At 31.0% G+C, this 20052-nt stretch overlaps 2 protein-coding genes across 3 annotated transcripts in view; both read right to left on the minus strand.

Moving 5' to 3' along the window:
* The window catches only part of LOC114337097 (Bardet-Biedl syndrome 1 protein), a 113005-nt gene that overhangs the window by 64446 nt on the left and 28507 nt on the right, over positions 1–20052 (minus strand). The window lies entirely within an intron of this gene.
* LOC114337096 (ring canal kelch homolog) overlaps positions 1–20052 on the minus strand; it is a gene marked incomplete at its 5' end in the record, with an annotated part of 54332 nt that overhangs the window by 26167 nt on the left and 8113 nt on the right. Inside the window, 2 exons of the mRNA XM_028287475.2 lie at positions 14078–14426; positions 18044–18341. Of these exons, the coding sequence (XP_028143276.2) occupies positions 14078–14426; positions 18044–18341 (647 nt within the window). The remainder of the gene's footprint in view (positions 1–14077; positions 14427–18043; positions 18342–20052) is intronic.

The following is a 20052-nucleotide window of genomic DNA, read 5'->3' on the forward strand; positions in this document are numbered from 1 at the left end:
AAAAAATAGTTATAAACAAATTAACGTTTCTCAGAAAGTTTTTATTATATTCTAATTTTAAAAAATAGGTAAAATGCGTATTTCAAAGATCTTGAAAATGAATGCTTTAAAACTATTTTGCAACCATTTGCAAAAAGGTTATGAAACAGCAAAGTAAACATACGATTACTACGTTGTTTATAATTTTTTTTCTTTCAAAGCGTAAAAGTGAGTTTAAAGTACAAGCTAATTACTTACAAAAAATATCGATTATTAGTTTAATGGTTTTATTTTAATTAAAGATTATAAATATTTTTTTTTGTAATTTACACGCGCGAAAGTAGATTAATAAAGTACCGTAGCTAAATTTGCACTCGAAGCGACGACCGCAGCGCGACCTACGGTAGTATTTGTATGCTGCGTGTCAATCGCTTCGAGTGAACATTTTAGCTCCGGCTCTGTATCAAGCCTACTTTCGCGCTAAAATTACAAAAAAAAGTATTTTAATCTTTGATTAAAATAGAACCATTGAACTAATATTTGATATTCTTTGTGAGTAATTAGATTGTACCACAGACTCACTTTTAAGCTTTGAAACAATTAAAACAAATTATAAACAACGGAGTAATCGTATGTTTACTTTGCCGTTTCATAACTTTTTTGCAAATGGTTGGAAAATTTTTTTAAAGCATTCATTTTCAAGACCTTTAAAATACGCATTTTAAGTATTTTTTAAAATTATAATATAATAAACAATTTCTGAGAAATGTTAATTTGTTTATAACTTTTTTTTTAAACATTTAAAGATTATGCAAAAAAATGAAAAATTTATGTTTTGTCGACAAAATATTAAATAGGCATCACATCTTTATAATCTTTCTAAGTTTGATCAATGTCTCATGATTATTTTGGTTGTTATTGCGACTGTAAATTGTTAATTAACAATTGAATTGTTGCTAAAATATTCGTTTCAATTTTCACCGGCTTCTGCAGTTATAATCTATACCAAGAAAGCTTTTATTTCACCAAGTTATTTAATTATTGATAAATAATTACTTGCCCAAAAAATTTATTTGACAATTCGAGATTTTGTTGGGAAAACCCACATTTTCCGAGGAAAATTTTCGTCGAAGCAAATAGGGAAAAACATGCCTCTATGTAGAATTAAATTGGGGTGAATTTTTATTTGAGTGTTTTTGGCGTAAAGTTAAAATTTTCGGAGTTATAGACCAATAATTGAAAAAAACACGATTTGGGGGCGCCATTTTGTTAATAAAAAAAGTAGCACACTATCTGCGGACTTTGCATACCTATATTATTAATAACTATATAGGATCATAATATTCGATTCCAGCATAAAATACCTTTCTTTGTACTTTACTAATTAGACCAGCGTATTATAACTATTTTTTTTCAAAATTTAAAGATTATGCAAAAAACGAAAAATTTATATTTTGTCGATAAAATATTAAATAAGCATCTCATCTTTATAATCTTTATAAGTTTGATCAATGTATCATGATTATTTTGGTTATTATTGCGATCGTAAATTGTTAATTACCAATTGAACTGTTGCTAAAATATTCGTTTAATTTTCACCGGCTTCTGGAATTACAATCTATACCAAGAAAGCTTTGATGTCACTAAGTTATTTAATTATTGATTAATAATTACTTACCTAAAACTTTATTTGAAAATTAGAGATTTTGTTGGGAAAACCCGCATTTTCCGAGGAAAATTTTCGTCGGAGCAAATCGGGAAAAACATATCTCTATGCAGAATTTAATTGCGGTGAATTTTTATTTGGGTGTTTTTAATGTAAAGTTAAAATCTTCGGAGTTATAGAGCAATAATTGAAAAAAATACGATTTGTCGGCGCCATTTTGTTTATAAAAAAAGTAGCACACTATCTGCGGACTTTGCATACCTATATTATTAATATATAGGATCTTATAATTCGATTCCAGCAATAAAATTGCTGGTAAATAACTTTTCCATGAATTTTGCTAATTAGCCCAGAGTATTTTTCATACGGAGCTACCTCACAACCTGGAGTACTTCACATCAATTAAAATTTTGTATATTATCCTCTGATGGAAGGAGTTGGGAGAGGCCTATGTCCAAATGTGGACGATAGAAGGCTAAAGAATAAAAAAATACAACATTACTTAAAAACAAGAATGTTTGACCAGTGCATACTCCCAATTCTCACATACGCATGCCGAACATGGACCTTGACCAAGGCAAACATGGATAAAATAGTGAAAGCACAAAGAGCTATGGAGAGAGCAATGTTAGGAGTAAAATTAACAGACAAAAAGCAAAACAACTGGGTAAGAAATAAAACAAAAGTCAAAGACGCAGGACGTCATATAGCCAGGCTAAAATGGAGCTTCGCAGGTCATATAACGGTAGACAAACGGACAATAGGTGGAATACCACGATACAACAATGGAGACCATGGACATGAAAGAGAGCAAGAGGACGACCCCAGATGAGATGGGGAGACGACATTAAAAAGATAGGAGGAACGCACTGGAAACAGAAAGCACTAAACAAAAGCGAATGGAGGAAACTGGGGGAAGCCTATGTTCAAAATTGGACGAATTAAAGGGCAAAAGAAGATTATTTAGTCTTAGTTATGTACTTTATTAATTATATTGAATTATTAGACAGTCGCTGAAATTAAATTTGGTACCACAGTCACATAAATTTTTAGAGACATTAACTAACAGGTGAGAAAAATATCATTTATTTACAACCATTATTTCGCATCTAATTTAATGATAATTTATTACTCTCAAATGCGTTGGATAAGTATCAATACCTACTCGTGATTTTTCCCTAGCATTGACTTATTTTTTGCTTACTTTCAGGTGCCAATACTGACCACTTTTAAATAAAATACTAGTCTGACGCCCACTGTTTGTATATTAATAAGAACATATAAATATAGGTACCTGCAATTTACGTACGCAAAAATTATACTACGATAGTATTTTCTATTTAAAGCTCCCAGACACCAAAATAAAAAATATTTCAAAAATAAAAAAAGGTGTTTATTAAATATACCTACACTAAATTATAAATATAATAACGGGGGACAATGTTTTATATTTTCCGGATTTTAAACAATTTAGAACATTTTTTCATTAATAAAAAAATATTTTTAAGTGATAGTCACTGTTATTTCTGTATTGTTAATTAAGTTATTTAGTTCAATTTAGTTAATGTATTTACGGCAGTCATCCCATATTTAAGTGTTCTGATCATTCTGCAATAGCTTCAAAAATAGTGTAATTCTGTACTGATTCTCATCATAAAAATTTAAAAATAGTGAGATCAATAAAAAATCATACAAAATTGTGAAATGTTTTGCTGAAACATCATCATTATTCAACCTCTTCTGTCCACTGCTGGACATAGGTCTCTCCAATTTTTCTTCACTCTTCACGGTTCTGTGCGTCTTGTTGCCATTTCTTGGATATTCGTTTAATGTAGTCCATCCAGCGTGTTGGTGGTCGTCCTCTGCGGCGTTTGTCTTCTCTTGGGGGCCAGTCAATTAGTTTTCTGGTCCATCTTGAGTCTTTTAGTCTCGTTATGTGACCTGCCCAATTCCATTTCAGCTAGGCTATACGTTCGATGACATCAGTGATACCTGTTCTTTTCCTTAGGTCTTGGTTCCTTATTTTGTCTTTTATTGTTACGCCGAGAATCGATCTTTCCATGCTCATGTGTGCCACTAGCATTTTTAGTGCTGTTGTTTTTGTGAGCGTGAGAGTCTCTGCTCCGTATGTCATATTAGGAAGAACCCATTGGTCAAAATTTGACCAATGCGTTTTTGCATTTGACCAATGCGAAGACATTTAATGTCTTCCGTTTCATAGATATTGGGATTAAATTGCTCTTAAAAATGTCTCTTACGCCGTCCAAGCAAGTGTTATTCGTCGTATGGTATAAAGGACATTATAAAGGACGTATTCGTTGAAATTCACAGATCTGATTATTCTTGCTTATTCTGATTTCATGACCGAGATATATGGACTTTTCTGGCTAACACTTGATTTTGGATGGTTAGGTGTTCGCTGGGAACTAAATTTGTCATAAATTTGGTCTTACTGATGTTCATTTTTAGACCTATTGTTGAAGATGCGTTTTCTAATTCTTGTAGCATTTGTTGTGCTTCACCCAGATCTTCGGTAATAAGTACTATATAGTCGGCAACACGCAGATGATTGAGCATTTCCCCATCGATTTTTATTCCTCTATTTTCCCACTTTATTAAAGGCGTATTCGAGGACCGTTATAAATAATTTAGGTGAGAGAGTGTCGCCCTGTCTCACACTTCGCTTGATATGAATTTCTCTGGGGGTATTATGTAGTTTTACACGCATTGTAATGTTTTGGTACAATGTTTGTATTCACTTTGTAAACCGGTAGTCTATTCTACTATTGTTCAGAGCAGTTATAATGCTGTCTAATTCCACAGTGTCGAAGGCTTTGTGAAAGTCTACGAAGACAGAATGAAACATCAGCTCCTTCATTATATGGAAGTAAACCTACTACCACCACATTCTCTATTCCTTTTCTTTAAAGCACACGATATTTTTCTCACAAAATATCTAAGAACCTCTTGTCATCTAGAAACAACCTTCTGTGTGCAGAAGATACAATTTTAATCATCTTCTGATATTGTTTGGCCCTCTCAGGCGTCGAATTAGATTCTTTCTTTAGGCATTTTGTCCACGCATTTATTTGGGCTGGCATAATTTGAATTTTCTCTCGATTTTAATCGTCTTTAGGGGCCAAACGAAAGACAAAAACAACTTTTTTCTTTGATATACAGTATGTCCCTGTAAGTTATATCCATATGGAAAACTTTTTTATTATTAATTTTACGAAAAAAAATTATTCTTCATAAAAAGCTCTGCATGGCCCAAAACCTAAAATTTAACCACAAATATCAAATTTTTTGAATATTATACGAGGTATGTCAAAAAGTTTGAATTTCACTCAAGAGTAAAGTAGCTTTATTTTTCACAATATTGAAAATTCCTATTATGAAAAGTTGTTTGGAATTAAAAACTATATTCTAAAAACTATATACAGGGTGTCCCGAAAAGAATGGTCATAAATTATACCACACATTCTGGGGTCAAAAATAGTTCGATTGAACCTAACTTACCTTAGTACAAATGTGCTCACAAAAAAAGTTACAGCCCTTTGAAATTACAAAATGAAAATCGATTTTTTTCAATATATCGAAAACTATTAGAGATTTTTTATTGAAAATGGACATGTATAATTCTTATGTCAGGAACATCTTAAAACAAAATTATAGTGAAATTTGTCCACCCCATAAAAAATTTATGGAGATTTTGTTCCCTTAAACCCCCCCAAACTTTTGTGTACGTTCCAATTAATTCATTATTGTGGTACCATTAGTTAAACACAACGTTTTTAAAACTTTTATGCCTCTTAGTATTTTTTCGATAAGCCATATTTTATTGAGATGCGGCTTCTTTTTCAATATATTTACGTAAAAATTTTATGGGGGTTTTGTTCCTTTAAACCCCCCTAATGTTTGTGTACGTTCCAATTAAGCTATTATTGTGGTACCATTAGTTAAACACAGTGTTTTTAAAACTTTTGTCTCTTAGTCTTTTGTTCATAAGTCGCCTTTTATCGAGATGTAGCTTCTTTTTCAAAATATACCTAAAAATGTAAATTATAAATAAATTTTCAGATTATTAACAGGTCTCTATAACCGTACTTAACCATATACATATATGTGGTGGATTCGACAAATATTCAAAATATCTCGATAAACACTGGCTTATCGAAAAAGTACTAGGAGGCAAAAAAGTTTTAAAAATAATGTGTTTAACTAATAGTGCCACAATAATAATTTAATTGGAACGTACACAAAAGTTTGGGGGGGTTTAAGGGAACAAAACCCCCATAAAATTTGTATGGGGTGCACAAATTTTACTTAATTTTTTTTTAAGATATTGCTGTCGTAAAAATACCACATGTAAATTTTCAATAAAAAATCTCTGAGAGTTTTCGATATATGAAAACAAATCGATTTTCATTTTGTAACTTCAAAGGGCTGTAACTTTTTTTGTGTGCACTATTGTATATAGGTAAGTGAGGTTCAATCAACCTATTTTTGACCCCAGAATCTGCGGTATAATTTATGACCAATCTTTTCGGGACACCCTGTATAGTATGCAATTATATACATCCTTCTAATTGATTTTTTTTTAATTATGGATAACTAACATTATTTTCGGTTATTTCAATTCAGATAACTCTTTTATTATTAATTTTACGAAAAAAAGTGATTCTTAATAAAAAATTCTGCATGGTCTAAAACCTAAAATACAACCATCTTATGTCAAATTTTATCAATTTTATACGAGGTATGTCAAAAATATTAATTTCGCTCAACAGTAAAATACGTTTATTTTTTACAATATCGAAAATTGTTATTATGAAAAAAGTTATTTAGAATTAAAAACTATGTTTCAGTATGTAATTACATCCTTCTAATTGAAATATTCCGAACTATAAAGGTATGATCATGATTACAGGTATAATACTTTACTTTTGATCTAAAATCTTTTTTGACATACCTCGTATAAAATTGATAAAATTTGATATCAAGATGGTTGTGTTTTAGGTTTTAGACCATTCAGAACTTTTTATTAAGAATCACTTTTTTTCGTAAAATTAATAATAAAAGAGTTATCAGAATTGAAACAAATGAAAATAATGTTAGTTATCCATAATTTTTCAAAAAAAAAATTTAATTAGAAGGATGTAAATGCATATTAGAATATAGTTTTTAATTCCAAACAACTTTTCATAATAGAAATTTTCAATATTGTGAAAAATAAAGCCACTTTACTCTTGAGTGAAATTCAAGCTTTTTGACATACCTCGTATAACATTCACAAAATTTAATATCTGATGGTTGAATTTTGGGTTTTGGACCATGCAGAACTTTTTATAAAGATTAACTTTTTTTCGTAAAATTAATAATAAAAACGTTTTCCATATGGATACAACTTACAGGGACATACTGTATATTTTAAATTATGTTCTGTTGTGATTTATAGTATCTTTTTCGAATTAAAAATTGTATGGAAGTTCCCTATTGTAATATGACATGAATGAATTATACCAATATCAACATATGGCGTAGCGACAAAAAAGATAATAAACCTTATTAATACTTTTGAAAGAAGGATATTAAGGAAGATACTGGGATCCATTTGCGACAGTGGTATATGGAGAATAAGGTTCAACCACGAGTTATACCAATATTACAAAGAACACTCTATAGCAAATTCTGCAAAAATACTAGTAAAACGCTTAGCGGAACTATGGTGGGACATCGGCCAGTACGAAGACCAAGGAAGAGGTGGATAGACGAAGTGAGAAACGATACTAAAGATATCTTGAGGGTGAATAACTGGAGGAGAGCAGCCAGGAACAGAGATGCTTAGGAACAGTCGACTTAAACTATGGAATATTATCCTTAAATAAAATGCAATATTTCATTTAGTTATTACTTGTAAGTAATAATGAAATATTTATTATAATTAGAAATACAAATAATAAACGTAACATAAACGACTAATAACAATTAACTGAAAAATTTCCTAAGTGATAATATATTATTTAAGAACAACATTTTCAGTTTTATATACACATAACACAGAGAGAGCTGCAAAACTATAATAATATATCAGTCTTTATAATTGTTATAAACAAAGTATTATTTGCTTAAAATGATTAATTACGATATATACAGGGTGTAACAAAAAGGCAGGTCATAAATTAAATCACATATTATGAGACCAAAAATAGTTCGATTGAACCTAACTTAGCTTAGCACAAATCTGTACTTTAAAAACTTACAGCCCTTTGAATTTTCAAAATGAGAACCGATTTTTTCCAATATATCGAAACTATTAGAGATTTTGTTATTGAAAATGGACATGTGACATTATTATGACAGCAACATCTTTAAAAATTACAGGAAAATTTTGTGCACCCCATAATAAATTTATAGGTGTTTTGTTCTCTTAAAGCCCCCAAATATTTGTGTACAGTTCACCAAATACAGCTGAAAGTGTGAAAACGCGTGACGATCATGATGCGCATTTATCACACGACGGACCTCGCACTCGCACTGACGGTCCAGACCGTTTGTATGTGCGTTCTCACTTTATTGTTAGCGCAGGAAATGGGAATTTCACACTTTCAGCTATATTTGGTGAACTGTACGTTCCAATTAAATTATTATTGTGGTGCCATTAGCTAAACACACTGTTTTTAAGACTTTTTTGGCTCTTAGTACTTTTTCGATAAACCAGTTTTTATCGAAATACTTTGACCATTTTGTAAAATGCAACATATATTTTTAAATGGTTAAGTAAGATTATAGAGACCTGGTCATCATATTATGAAAATAATATTATATAATCTTACTTAACCATTTACAAATATGTGGCGGATTTTACAAATGTTCAAAATATCTTGATAAAAACTGGCTTATCGAAAAAATAAGAGACAAAAAAAGTTTTAAAAACATTGTGTCAATAATAATTTAATAGGAAGGAACACCAATATTTGGGGAGGGGTTTAAGGGAACAAAACCCCCACAAAATTTTTATAGGTGCACATATTTAAGATGTTCCTGCCATAAGAATGTCAGATGTTCATTTTCAACCAAAAATCTCTAATAGTTTTCTATATATTGAAAAACATTGATTTTCATTTTGTAACTTCAAAAGGCTGTAACTTTTTTATGTACATACACATTTGTACTAATGTAAGTTAGGTCCAATCGAATTATTTTTGGTTTTTGGTCCCACAATATGCAACTTAATTTATGACCTACCTTTTTGTTACACCCTGTATAGGCTAATCAACTTTTTTTTTGAAAGTCCGTTATATCTGTTATTATAGGGGATACAAAAAAAGGTATTTTAAAATAGGACGTAACTGTAAGCTTCACACTTTAAAATTAGTTAAAAATATACAGGGTCTTGCATAACACTTTAACGCATCAAAGATATGTTATTTTATGAAGCAACCTGTATTTTAATGTTGTTCTGAAGCTATTTTCTTGTGGCATTTTTATAATCAAGTATATTCAAATGGGAAATAAGCCACAATTTTACCTAAAAATGATTTTATTAACGTTTCGACGCCCAAGTCGGGTGTCGTTGTCAAAATACAAAATCATTTTGTATTTTGACAACGACACCCGACTTGGGCGTCGAAACGTTAATAAAATCATTTTTAGGTAAAATTGTGGCTTATTTCCCATTTGAATATACTTAACCTGTATTTTATTTTAAATTTAAAATTCGCTTCACTTTCTCCTTATAATATTACAAAGTTATTTTTTGTTATACATAAAAAGTTTTGTTTTGTTATGGAAAACCCGGTTTTAAAATGTGAAGCTTACAGCTACCTCCTACTTATGTAAATACCTTTTTTTATATCTCCTAAAATAACGGACTTTGTCACAAAAGTTGACAACCCCGTATATATTTAAATCTATAAATCAGTCTACTAGTTAGAGTATTAGGAAGAGTAATATAGTAGTATCGGGAGCTTGGAGGAGTAAGAGTGAACAGACAGGATTGACGAAATTATTTTCATTTTTGTGTACGTTTAAAGAAGAACTGTATTTTCTACATGTCTTAAGCAGTTTCTAAAATGATTGAAGAAACTTGTAAAATGAATGAAGGATGTCAGAAATGATATCAGACATTACTCAAGTGACTAAAAATATGATATGGAGATGTTCATTTACAACAAGTACAGGGAGCATAACTACGAAATAGGATCCAGCATGCAAGAATTTAAAGCTAATGTTGCTCATATGATTCAGTTGACTTATTCAGAAGTCTTTGACATTTTGGAAGACATGACGATAGATACGTTCGTTAGGTTCCATGACATCTCGTAACGCGACAGTTCGTAACCGGACAGTTGGTAACGGACAATTCATAACCTCCAAATTGAATTATTCTGTTTATTGTTGTTAACGTGGAAACTAACTGCTATTACAGTTATAAATGAAATTATGTTTATCAATTTAACGAATCAGTATCAGGATAAACATTTTTAAGGCATTTCATATTTCGTGTTTCAGAATATAATAAAAGTAGTTAAACCAAATATTAAAGTATTACAAGCCATCCCTCTTATCAACTATAACCGTTGATTGAATGCCCCAAAGCTATTACCAATCACAAGGTTTATTATAATAACAGGTAATTATAATCTTTCCTTTACAAAATGTTTATTTAAAAAGTTTGGAATGTCTAAAGACGGTTGTCAGATTAAAGTTTTCAGGAATTAAGTACTTCATTGTTCCTTTGTCTAGGTATATGCAAATTTAAGGAACAATAAGAGTGAAAAATTTAAAAAATAATGTTAAAATAAAAGTTTCTATGTATTAAAATATATTTGTTTTTAGACTTTTAAATATTCTGAAGCACGAAATACAGTGATGAGCGCGCTAATAACCGGCAAAATAGCGCAAAAGATGGAAAACATAATACATTGCGCAACAAAAAGAGATGAAACTGGTGGAGGTGGAAATGATCGTTATAAATGTATAAATTATTATTACATTACATATTTTCCCACCTTTAGACGTCTGTGACAGGAGTATTTTATAAAATTCTATTGTCTTCTTCTTCTTCTTTAGTTTATTGGCCTCCACCTAACAGTGACAGTTGCCATACTTCTTTGATACGTCTAAAGGTGTGAAACTATGTAATGTAATGTCAATTTTATACGTTTATAACGATCATTACCATCTCCACTAGTTTCATCTCTTTTTGTTTCGCAATGTATTATGTTTTCCATCTTTTACGCTATTTTGCCGGTTATTAGCGCGCTCATCACTGTATAAAATGTGTTAAACATGTTTATCCGCACTGATTCGTTAAACTGAAAAACATAATTTCAATTATAACTGTAATAACAGTTAGTTTTCACGTTAACAAAAATAAACATAATAATTCAATTTGGACGTTACGAATTGTCCGTTACGAATTTGTATAGTTACGAACTGTCGCCGTTACCAAGTGTCGCAGTTACGAACTGTCGCGTTACGAGGTGTCTGGTCACGGTTCGTTAATGGCTTTAGACAGAGAGAATTACTGAAAGGTTTGATTTGTTTGATCCAAACTACGAGTCTTTCACGGGATCATTGAGTTTAAACCATTGGAGAAGGAGGTAAACAGAACGATGAACGCCTGAAAAAGGCGTTCAGCCTTTGTTAACCATTAGATAAAAACAAGAAGGCACCCGAAGAAGAATTATCGCAATATATTAAGTAAACAACACATTTCAGAACCTAGTAAGTGTGATTAACTTTGTACAAACGATAAAATCATATAAATCATACTATTAATTCGTTTGTTTTTCTTATTAAACTATAAAAACCATATTACTTAATAAATTAACATATTATAGCAGTTTTAACAAACTTACACTCCTTATACTATCCTGGTAGGCAAATGTGATTTTTGCTGTTTTACTTTACACTTTCAAGCCCCAGAGTCTCGATTTTTGACCCTTCGCTTCGTTATCGAACGTATTCGCTTCGTATACTAAACAGATACGAAGCGTATACGTTCGATAACGAAGCGAAGGGTCAAAAATCGAGGTCCTGACACATACCGCCACACCTACCTATACAGGGTGCGCCAAACCTCTGGTTTTCTTTGATTACGGCTAAACTATGAGATATACAAAAATATGTTTAAAACAAAACTAATGTGTATCAAAGAGGTCTATAATTTAAAATTATTTTCAATTATACAGGGTGAGTCAGAACGACGGTATGAATCAAAGTTGTATTTTTTTAAATGGAACACCCTGTATATTAAATCATTTTTGAATATGTTACTTAAAAATATGAAAAATTTGTATAAGGTCTTATAGGCCTAAAGTTAATAATTTTCGAAATATTTACTTTTTTATTGAGAAAAATGGTAATATTTATAGGGTTGTGGATTATGTTTCCAAGGAAATAAAAATTTAAGTGATAGGTCAAAGTTTTTAAAATATAGTGGTATTTTTAAATAATTTAATATTTTTTACTTATAGCCATAAAATATACAGTGTGATCACTATTTGCAAATACAAAATTTTCTCATTTTTTTTAATGGGACACCCTGTATATTAGTTTTGCGTTTTGTAGTAAATATTACAACCTTTCTTTTGGTATAGGTTGTATGTACCTAGCATGTTTCGTTTTGTAGATATTTTTAAAAAACTATAGATTTTACGTTTTTGCGGATTTTTTATTTAAAAATTGTTTTGCAAAAAAAAAATAGTTATAATCTGGTTTTAGAAACATACACTAAAATATAAAACATGAAAATAAAAACGTAATTAAAGATTAAAATAAATAGTATGCTAGTACAATTCAATTGAATTTAATAACTTTAAATTATTTTACAAAAAATATTTTACCATATTAATGAATGCATAAATTAGTTACTAAATTAAATAAACAACCAAATTTTAAATCAACCGTAGTAATTTTTTTACCGCAGCAACTTTCCTGTATCAAATTAATTGTTAGTTATATTGTATTTACGAGTAAGATCAGTTAATAACTTTTTAATTTATCTACATCTTGAGAACGTATAAAGTATGCTTTGAAACAAATGAACGTTATGGAAGTATATTAAGAAGTAAATAGTATCTATGTACCTACTCGTGTCACAAAAGCTGGTAATAATTTCTAATGGTTTCGCCCAAAACAAATGTCATATCCAAAAATTTTTCGGTTAAAAAATTAAAATTAATAATATAAAAAATTGTTACGAAAATTTCAACTACAAAAGTATTACCAGCTTTTGTGACAGCAGTAAATACTATTTATATTAATAAATAATTTGGCTGATACATTTAACATTCATTTGTTTCAAAGCATACTTTATAATAATTTTTATATTCTCAAGATGTATGTAAGTAAATTTGTGTGTGTGTGTGTGTGTGTTTATTTATTGTGTTGTAAATTAAAAGTTTAACTAAATACAATTTAACTAACAATTAATTTAGTACTTACAGGAAAGTTGCTGTGGTAGAAAAATTACTACGGTTGATTTAAAATTTGGTTGTTTATTTAATTTAGTAACTAATTTATGCATTCATTAATATGGTAAAATATTTTTTGTAAAATAATTTAAAGTTATTAAATTCAATTGAATTGTACTAGCATACGATTTATTTTAATCTTTAATTACGTTTTTATTTTCATTATTTATATTTTAGTGTATGTTTCTAAAACCAGATTATAATTATTTTTTTTGCAAAAAATTTTTTAAATAAAAAATCCGCAAAAACGTAAAATCTACAGTTTTTTTAAAATATCTACAAAACGAAACATGCTAGGTACATACAACCTTATACCAAAAGAAAGGTTGTAATATTTACTACAAAATGAAAAACTAATATACAGGGGGTCCTATTTAAAAAAAAATGAGCAAATTTTGTATTTGCAAATAGTGATCACACTTTATATTTTATGGCTAAAAGTAAAAAATATTAAATTATTTAAAAATAACACTATATTTTAAAAACTTTGACCTATACTTAAATTTTTATTTCCTTGGAAACATAATCCACAACCCTATAAATATTACCATTTTTCTCAATAGAAATGTAAATATTTCGAAAATTATTAACTTTAGGCCTATAAGACCTTATACAAATTTTTCATATTTTTAAATAATATATTCAAAAATGATTTAATATACAGGGTGTTCCATTTAAAAAAATACAACTTTAGTTCATACCGTCGTTCTGACTCACCCTGTATAATCAAAAATAATTTTAGATTATAGATCTCTTTGATACACATTAGTTTTGTTATAAACATTTTTTTGTATATCTCATAGTTTAGCCGTAATCAAAGAAAACCAGAGGTTTAGCGCACCCTGTATATTGGTGAGATAAAAGCAATACAAAAACATGTTAAATATTTAAATAAATAGTTCTGATAAACTTAATAATACAATACCCAGCAAATTCCAACAAAACGTACCAACTGGTTGCCGTGGTTTAGTCCTTGGTGTCCTAAAAGACGTCTTGTTGTCCCCCTTTAGCAGATGATACTTTAAAGCTTCTATGATATAATCTTTACACTGCAGATCTGTTTTTAGCAATGGTTCCTCTTCTACTCTCTGAACTAAGTATTCTTGAGACATAAGCGGTAACCTTACATATTCCATAAGGGACGAAAGATGGTTTCTTCTATTGTCTAAGTCGTTTTGTACCCAAGCTACAACACATTCGAAAACTTTTTCTTCAGAAGGTACTGTCAGTCTATCACTACTTATTAGTTTGGATACTTGAAGATGTGAGAGTGTTAAAAATTCTTCACATTCTACAACCTGTAACAAAAAACAAATTTTGTAAACGGTATTGTTAGACCTGGAAATTATTAGACAGAGTATGGAGAGTATATATATATATATATATATATATATATATATATATATATATATATATATATACAAGAAGTAGAGGATGACCACGAAGGAGATGGATTGATGATGAGGAAGAAAACCTAAAGATTCTAGGGGTCAGAAGATGGAGGGAAGTTGCCAGGATTCGACAGGAGTGGCGACTTCTCTGCGAGTAGGCCAAGATCCACAATGGACTGTCGAGCCACTTATGATGATGATGATGATGATGGAGAGTATATTATTTACATAGAAAGTGTTAAAGGATCGAAAAATTGCACTAAAATAGCAATTCCGCCAGTGGCATAGAATTTGGGAAGGGTCAACCATTCACTTTCCTCTATCGTATGCCTCTGGTAGTAGCCGCCACTTTTGTTTTAACATGATTTAGTACGGTGTATGGTACCTACACTTCCTGTCAAGTATGACAGATATGTCAAATGGTTTTAAATTACTGGGTACAAATAGTTTCTAAATTCTTCAATAAACACCCTGTAACTCATTAAGGAGCCACATTTTATTTAACTTTTTAGGCAAAATCTTCGTATTTTGTGCTAAGGTTTCTCCAGTTACTATATGGACAATTCTTAATGAAACACCCTGATTATTTCTATCTATCAAGCGTTAATCTATCCATTTTGTGTAAATATGACCTTCCATGCCTTTTCCATAAAATTTTTCATTGTCATCTATTGTATTCACATATTTAACAACGAGTTTATTACGGGGTTCGGACAAAAAATCCCCACAAATTATACCTGGACAAAAAATCCCCACAATTCTTTTGGACAAAATATCCTCACAAAAAAATAAGATAAGACCTTAAGATTTATGAACTCATTCACAAAAGACCACAAAATTTCTTTTCTCTCTCTAACTTATGTACGTCTTAACTTATGTAACTTATGTATGTCTCCCTCTTAACTCCCTACACTATCTTTTGATTTTAGATTTATTTATATCAATTTACTCCGTTATTGTAAAAAATTCAGACTAGACTCAATGATATGAAATGATCGTAATTTAGAGAGGAATCTGTTCATGTAAATTTTATTGCATTTGAGTGGCATTATATTTTCCATAAGATGTGTGCGGTGTTTTTTACAAAAAGAACAGGTTTTTTGTATTACAACCAAGACTATCGTTTTCAGGACCAGCAGTTAGCATCACGAAGAAGCAATGTTTTGAACATAGTTATTCATTTAAGCGAATAATTTTTTACAATTTTTGGAAAACACACTCTTTTGTCATGTAAAATTTGAAACTTTGGACAGATTATTACAGTTCATGCTAAATAGTAACTGCTAATCCTTATTTTCGTAAGGTTTCATGGCGATTGCCACAACTCACATGAAGTGAGGCTGAAAAACATTTGAGTCGATTGCATTCACGAGAAAACTTTTAGAGAACTATTTCGGCAACAAATATTTCTTGGGGATTTTTTGTCCAGAATTTTTTGTGGGGATTTTTTTTCGGGGGATTTTTATGGGGATTTTTTGTCCGGGATTATTTGTCAGGGGATTATATTTGTCCTAGCTTCTTTATTACCGCTGTCGTCATTTCTCGCATCCTAGCTTTTAACACTTAATATTTTTCTAGTCATATCAGTATCTTACCCGATACAGTATACCTGTATCTCCATTGCACCGTTTACTTCTTGTTTCCACGATCTTTTTGGTCTACTCCTTTTCCTGAGGTTGGCCAAACAAGGCTAATTAATGCCATTCATTGGTGCCATTCAACAGGAATGGTTAGAAGAAGGTGTGTAGCTCACAAATCTGCAGAGGGTGGAGGAATTCATCACAACAAAAACAAGTGAAACAATTCATTATAGAACATTTTCACAAAACCTACAGCAGACCTAATAAGCAAAGAGAGGAAAACAGCCAAAGTCATACAGGTCTGCTAACAGGGCACTGTAAGCAGAATAGGCAGTTAAAGCTAATGGGTTGGCAGACCAATGACTGCAATGCGGATTCTATCACCTAGAGCAGCGTTTCCCAACCGGTGGGTCGCGACCCACTAGTGGGTCGCGGGCGGAGTTCAGGTTGGTCGCGGTGTGGCTCTTACAGTAGGTGAGTGTACAGACCGGTTTTCTCCCACTCACTCTCTCACTCGGACACAAACACTCGGTTCTTATTCTCAGTCAGTCTGGCACTGGCTCTGGTATTTGCCCGAGTAATAACATACGATAGTGGCTTGATACTCTTTCTAGCGTTGTTTTCGTTTAAAAGTAGTAAAATTTTCACTACTATACTATTTAACGATGGAAAATTGGCTGAAAAGTGGGTCTTGTGTTAAGAGAAAACTGCAATCTACTGGCGAAGGTGATCTTATTCGTCCATCTTCTAGGAATGGAGCTAAAGTACCTCCAGTATTTTCAAATGTTAAGAAAGGGAAGAAAATGTTACGAACATATTATCCTGAATACCTTCAGTACGGTTTCACGTTCATAGGTACCGAAGAAGAACCTATACCCCAATATACAACTGTGTTCCGAAACCTTGGCTAAACCTTTCGAAAGTATGAAGCCTTCAAAACTTCATTTCAACCATATTTCAGCTAAACATCAAGAAACCTTAAATAAACATTTTATGTTTTTCAAAGAACAAGGTAATAAATAAAATTACCGTGGCCTCTTATCAGCTGTCTTTGCTAATAGTAAAAAATACCGCTTGGCACACAGCAGGCGAGAACCTCATTTTGCCCAGGACAGAAATAATTTCGTCACTACTGTTAGACGAAAAAGCAGCTCAACAGTTATGTAAAATACTCCTGTCCAACATTACAGTGGTTTGACAAGGAGAGTTTAATATCTGCTATGAAAGAAAATAATGACTTTTATTCTTTAAAATTAGACGAAAGTACAGATATTCCTGACAAAGTTAATTTGTTATGCTTAGTAAGGTTTAGTTTCAATGGATCAGTTGAAGAAGAAATTTTATTTTGCCACACACTAAACACCACTACAACTGACCAAGACATTTTCGATTCCTTGGATAGTTTTATTCGCAAAAATGGAACTAATTGGTCCAAATGTGTCGGGCTTGCAACCGATGGAGGTGAGGGATGGGTCGCGAATATGAAAAACCATCAGAAGGTGCGTAGCCAGACATAAAAGGTTAAGAAACACTGACCTAGAGGAAAAAACAGCAGGGCACATTTTGTCTCAGTGTGACAGCCTGGTAAATGTGCAGTTTTTTACAATAGGTGAAGAAAAGTCACCATGAAAGAGCTACACATGAAAGGTTCAGTTTCAAAGTTATTAGACTTTTTAAAAAGGGTCAGGCTAGAGAATTTAACCTAGGAATAGAGGACCACAACGTATCTGAAAAAATCGCAGTGGACTAGGCCAAAAGCCACCTCATTGAATTTATATATCTATATATCCTCAGTAACTGATCTGACAAGCATCATAGTGGTATGTATTTGCTATTCTATCTATTTAGCAAATGTATTATATTTCCAGTCATTTAATAATATTTAATTTTTAACAAATTTAATAATAACCTTTTTGTATTAGTAAGTATTCTGCAATCACTTACCTCTGAGAAATGTAGTTCAATATACGATTCAGCATGAGAGAGTAACTCTAAACACCCATGCAAATCCGCAAATGCTCTAATTCCTAAACAGTTAGTGGGATGTAGCTGAGCTTGTAAAAAATCACAACAGGCATCTCTGACATCTGTAAGTTGCAACAAGTTAGCTGCTGGTAATAATACTTGCACATTGTCCTCTGTTACACTAACTTCAGAAGTATAAATGTATTCTATTAATAGCATTAGTGCTTGCTGATCAACTTCTTGCAAAACTATTCTATCTTGTCGGCTTTCTTCAAAACTGAAAATATCAAGGTTTAGGTTTAGTTGAAAATAGCACTGAAGTAATTATTTCGATACACCAGTTCTAAAGTGTAACAAGCCATAAATCACTAGTTACTAGGGTAACAACTCGAATTGTTACACTTTGGAACTAAAATAATTACCATGACAAAATATATGTGTGACATCTTCACAGAACGTTATTAAGTACAGTAAGGTGTCGTTTTATGCGGTGGATACGTTCTACAGAAAAGCGCATATAAAAAAATCGCACAAAAAAGACTTTACTTGTATTGAAAAAGTAGGGATACGTTCCGTAGTTTTCTAAAATCACATAAAATGGTGGACGTTTGTCCACCAAAAATTGTATGTGTTTGATGTTTTTTTTCTCCATTAGGCCAAATAAAATCTTAAAGAAGGAATTAAATACGCAGACTAACGATATTGAAATTGTTCTGAAGCTATTTCCTTGTGGCATTTTTATAATTACGTGTTTTTTATGGGAAATAAGCCACAATTTTACTAAAAAATGAATTTATTAACGTTTCGAAGCCCAAATCGGGTTTCGTTGTCAAAATATAATATACTATTAAAATAAAACAAATATGTTGTTGCTAAGTAAAAAAATTCTTCTAATAATTTATTTAATCTGACTCATTTATATTGGCAATTCAGACGTATATTATACATTTTAAAGTAGAAGACTTTAAAATGATATCGCCAATATTTATGAGTTGCGTTCCTGGGACGACTTTACTAAAAAATAGTTCATTCGATTACATGAAATCAATCCCAACTCAAGAATATCCGTCGCAAAAAAATCATAGCATGTGATCTGTCTTTAAAAAGACAACCAAATGCAACGATGACAGTAAAATTCTCGCGTTAGAGATTCCATAGTAAATCACGAGGGAAAACCAGGAAAAAACCTCGTGATACTATCCCGACATCGTAAGTATTTGGTCTTACATTTAATCTACCTTCAAAAAACTAATACCAAATTCTGACTTTAATATGTTTAAATTATAAATAATATTAATATTACATAGATATACAATAAGTAATACTAAAATATAAAATTTGTACTAACTCGATATGTTATTGACTTACTAATCGTGGTATTTTCTTTCTATTGACTTCCTCTTTCAGTATGGGTAACCACATCCTACTGCATTCTACCGAGGAATTTGCGACACAATTGGTTTCATTTAGCATAATTAGAGCCGCTTCTTTGATTTTTCTCTTTTTACTATCTGATTCTTTCAGGGCTATACTTGAATCTCTTGAATTTTTTATTAAAAAATGATTATCCTTTATCGTTTATAAATAAGGAATTGACAAGATTAGATCGAATGGAACAGAACAACTTAGAACGGGATCCTACAACATTCACAAGAAATAATACGAGGAAAATAACAATACCATATATAAAAGGACTATCCGAGAAACTTAAAACGATAGGAAATAAATTCAACATTTCAACAACATTCAAAACAACAAACACATTGAGATCTATTCTATCTAAAACTAAACCTAACAATGAACAAGAAAGAACAAAGAATTGCATTTATTTATAGAATACCTTGTGAATGCGAACAATTTTATTTAGGTGAAACATCAAGACCATTAAACGTTAGAATAAGTGAACATCAGTCTTATATTAAAAACAGAGAATTTGATAGATCTCAGATATGTCAACACGCATGGGATAATGAACATAGAGTTCAGTG

Source organism: Diabrotica virgifera, chromosome 3 (genome assembly GCF_917563875.1).
Source record: "Diabrotica virgifera virgifera chromosome 3, PGI_DIABVI_V3a".
Taxonomy (NCBI): domain Eukaryota; kingdom Metazoa; phylum Arthropoda; class Insecta; order Coleoptera; family Chrysomelidae; genus Diabrotica; species Diabrotica virgifera.